The sequence below is a fragment of the Equus asinus genome, chromosome 17 (assembly GCF_041296235.1).
Source record: "Equus asinus isolate D_3611 breed Donkey chromosome 17, EquAss-T2T_v2, whole genome shotgun sequence".
NCBI lineage: Eukaryota > Metazoa > Chordata > Mammalia > Perissodactyla > Equidae > Equus > Equus asinus.
The window spans coordinates 40,042,070-40,046,620 of NC_091806.1; the positions used below are offsets into that span (position 1 = coordinate 40,042,070).

At 41.7% G+C, this 4,551-nt stretch overlaps 1 protein-coding gene across 1 annotated transcript; it reads left to right on the forward strand.

The window, feature by feature from the left end:
* The first annotated feature begins 816 nt into the window (after window positions 1–816).
* On the forward strand, window positions 817–3,416 carry LOC106847566 (mammaglobin-A-like). The gene is made up of 3 exons (XM_014866886.3): window positions 817–994; window positions 1,364–1,551; window positions 3,209–3,416. Exons 1-3 carry the CDS (start codon window positions 940–942, stop codon window positions 3,245–3,247), a joined length of 282 nt encoding a protein of 93 aa, XP_014722372.1. The 5' UTR covers window positions 817–939; the 3' UTR covers window positions 3,248–3,416.
* The last annotated feature ends 1,135 nt before the right edge of the window (window positions 3,417–4,551 follow it).

The window sequence follows — 4,551 nt, forward strand, 5'->3', positions numbered from 1 at the left end:
TATCACTTATGCCCATTTTAGAAATAAGGAAAAGGAAGCTCAGAATGACCAGCACTTTAACTTTCCCAAGGAACTTCGTGATTAGGTGTTGCATCTAAGACTGAAACGCACACCTGCATGAGCCCCGATCTCACCCCACCATTCAGCACCGCATCTTTCAAGCAATGAGTTATTCTACTTCTTCACATGATCCTTTGAATCAGTGGAAGAAAAACCCTAAACAGCTCACAAAAACTAAAAGAAAATTAATTCGTAGATTTACAATAGAGTGAGTTGATGAAATTGAGTTAACTGAGATATTCTTTGTAAAAACAAACTTCAGAGAGGTGAGATGTTACTATTTCCCAAACTTCAAGCCCCTGAGTGAAAACGTGTCTATCGGCAAGTGAAGTCTGCTTCCTGGAGGAGGTATGTGGTATTGCATCGAGCCCAGATGTTTGGTAAACCAGCCGGAACAGATACACAGAATATGAAGGTTTTGTACCTTGAAGAAGGAGAAAGAGAAGAGAAAGAAGAAGAGGAAGATGAGGAGGAGATAATGATGACCACAATAATAATAAAGAATGCCAGGATGACAACACAGGCTCACAATCGTGTAATTTATTTTATTATTTAGAAAGCCCACTTAAGTTAGTTTCATCTCAGTCATGTGTCATTACTACAGTTGCAAAATTGTTTGTGGTTCAAAATTGTTTGGGTCCAAAAGGCTATATCTCCTTTCTTTCTGACAACAGAACACAGGCTGGCTGGGTTCTGGCTGATTCTCCCTGTTGTTTCCTGGTCCAGAGCCAAGTTTATCGTGTGACTCATTCCCTCATTTAGGGGAGGAGTTAAGTTGGGGACCAGGAGAATAAAAGAAGGAGTTCTTATGCTCCCTTCCAGAGTGACTCCCTTCATCCCTGCCACATCAGAGACCTTCCAACAACAGCTGCCTCCACCATGAAGCTGGTGACGGTCCTCATGCTGGCGGCCTTCCCGCTTTACTGCTATGCAGGTGAGGACTGACAGGGAGGGCAGGCCTTGGGCTAAAGGTTGTTGCCAGGGCCCCTGTGGAAGAATTCCTGGTCCCCAAACCCCTGTAAAGAGCATCTCATTTCTCCAATGTCCTCGCTTCTCATGGTTGCACAGTGTTTGGCTTCTCTGGGCTGTGAAGGCAGGAAGTGGGAAGGGCAGATGTTTTAGGGCTTAAAGGAAGCCCCAGATCCTGAGTTTACTCTCCTAGAACTGAGAACTCAACACTATTTGCCATAATCTTTCTGAATGTGTGTCTCTGTTGGGATTTAAGAATATGACTATTGCAGGTACACCCAAAATGGGTCCACACCTCCACACTTGAGCCCAAATTTGCATGCTTTTGTCCCAGGTTCTGGCTGCAGTGTTTACGAGGATTTGGTTGATCAGACAATTGATCCTACACAGTCCCCGGCTGAGTATGTAGCAGCTTTTCAAGAGTTCATAACAGATAACGCCACTGCAAAGGCCGCAATGGAATTGAAGCAATGTTATCTCAACCAGTCAAATGAAACTTTGGCCAATTTTGATCAGATGATGGTAATTTCAGTTTTTTCTCATGTGCTTTTAAACTGCTAGACAGGGAAATGCCGACTCTAAGTTTGTCACTAATTATGCCAAAGCAGCAATGAACATGCCTTGTTTTATTTCAGTGAATTTAATTCTTGGTGAGTGTGCATACTGTGACATCAAGACAGCCATCAGGGCCTTAGTGCTGATTCTCCTCTTCACTTTGTGGAATCTTTAGCCAATGATGAAAGACAAAAGAAGGAAACAATGCTCAGGCAAAGGCTTACCTACTCCTCAGCTTTCTAGCCCACACACACACATGCACACACGTTTTCTATCAAGGTAAAAACATCTGATTCTTAAGAAGTCCCTCACTTATGTGAGTGATCCACAAAAAGATCCACTTCTTCATAGAAGCAAATGATAACATGATCTTAAGAATTTTTTGACAGAGTCCAGAAAATTCCATTTGAGGAAGTTTCCACTCATCTTATTAAAAGAATGGAAAATACAACTTCAACTGAATCAAAATTTGTTAGTGTAAGTGATTGGATCCCTCAACCACGAATTAAATACCCCTTGCACAACAACAGCAGATCACGGGTATGAATCCACCATGGGTGATAGAATTGTTGAAAACAACAATGAGTGTATAACAATGAGTAAATCTTTCTAATTATAAGGAGATATTGTTTAGCTTTTTCCTAGCATTTATTCTTTATCTTAGAGGATTATTTAAAACATTCCAGAGTAGACAATGTAGGAATATTGCCAAAAGAATACAGATAAACGTGTACATCACTAAGGAGATTCTGACACAGCGTACAGCATGGATGAACTTGAGGATGTTGTGATAAATGACATAAGCCAGTGACAAAAAGACAAATATTGCATGACTCCACTTGTATCAGGTTTCTAGAGCAGCCAATCTCATAGAAACAGAAGGTAGAATAGTGGTTTCCTGGGGTTGGGTGTTGAGGAAAATGGGAGTTGTTTAACAGGTACAAAGTTTCACTTTACCAAGTTGAAAGTGTTCTGGAAACTGGCTGGAATGCAAAGTCAGTACACGTAACACTATTAAAGTGTGTATTGAAAACGGTGAAAATGGTCAACTTTATGTTATGTCTATCTACCTTAATTAATTTTTTTTTAAATGAACAACCCCTGCAATAAAGGGATATGATAGATTTTTCTTTAAAAACCTGGACTAGACTAATCACTCAGAATGCGCATTTCCAATATTCTGTAGACCACAAAGGTAATGGTGGAGGCATCAGACTGTTCTCTATATTTCTGACACGTCAGGCAACACAGGAACTCAAAATTTTTACATTTCCTTGGATTTGAGCTGAGATTCCACACTTCTATGTCGGAAACTGACAATACACACGGTATATATATTGGATAAGTTATTTCAAAGAACAAGAAACATGGAAAAATTATTAAACGGGGTTCCTGGTGAGGAACAGATATGGAAACCCGAGCACCACTTTAGCATCAATAACTGTCCCCTGAACAATAGAATGAAAACAAGGCAATTCTGATTTTACTACCAGCACTAACTTTCTTGGATGTCCAATGTATGTGGACAAACCCAGGAAAACAATGAGAAGAGTTTGTTTTTCAAGATTTTACTTCGTAAGAGAGAATTGAAAGTCTAAGCGATGTCTCTGTTTCTGTTTTCCAGCAAGCAATATTTGAAAGTGTTTGGTGTGCTGCGTTTTAACTTTCCACAAGAACTGGCTCAGAGAACTACATAGAATGGTCAGAAACCCACTGCCGATTGCTAAAAACCACAGCTTTTCTTTCTTTTATGTCTTTGCTCTGCAAATTGCTGGACAATTGTTGAAACCTCATTTACATTTTCATTTCAATAAAGTATCTGCAGCCCTAAAGTTCTTTTTTGTTATTTGATTAAAGTTGAGAGTTTAGAAAGCCTCAGCGATCACACAGGTGTCTGCTTGTGTGCACATGCACACATTCACACGCATAATTCTTCATTAAGATCTCATGGATGAGGGATTGAAGAATCTGAGAAGCCTTTGTTCCTTCCAATGTGTAGCCCAACCTTGACCTTCTCTCTGGAAAAGTGACTTTCCTCCCTAATCACCCCGTCTCCCCCAGCACTGTCTCTGACACCCTCAGACACAGAGGTTCTACTGGTTGGGTCCTGCTCAGTTTCCTGATCCACTGCAGGCTTCATCTCCATGCTGAGCCCTGTGCTCCATGGTGAGGCTCTTCTCTCAGCTCTCTCTGTCCCTGACCCAAGTGTGCAAGGCCAGTAATAGAGCCAGCCAGGAAGGTGACTCGTGCAAAACAGGGGTGGATCCTGTCTCGATTTTACAATTGATATATGGCATTAATGTTGATTTTTAAAAATATTTTATTAAAATATTATTTACCCTAATTACTGAAATTTTTGTTACCCCTTAAAGTGTGTGACACCCCCTAGTCCTGTCCCTGCAAGTGGCAATGTGGTCCATTTGCTCATTCCCACAATGCCCTGCAAAGCAGTGAAGGTTGAGGGAAATGTGTGTGTTCTGTAGGAACAAAGCAAAGCAAGCCAGTTTTCATTGAACCTGAGCTCTCCTTTCTTTATCAGTGCCCACACTCCTGTCACTGGGGATAAGTTAGTGCCACCCTTTCTGATCACACCTCAGCAGGTCCCTCTTCCTTCCTGGGCTGTCCTCTCACCCAAGAAGACCCTTGACCCTTTCTCAGGACAATTCAGCTCACACCAGGGCTGGCTCTTCCACCAGGATAACACATGCAGGGCATTAGGTACACAATGTATTTATGGTTCCACATAAATGTTACAATTTCTTTAAAAATATTCACCTAAAGTGACTATAGTAGGGGCCAGCCTGGTGGCACAGCAGTTAAGTTCACCTGCTCTGCTTCAGCTGCCCAGGGTTCGCTGGTTCAGATCCTGGGTATGGACCTTTGCACCACTCATCAAGCCACACTGTGTGACAGGTGTCTCACACACACACACACACACACAAATAGAGGAAGATGGGCACAGATCTT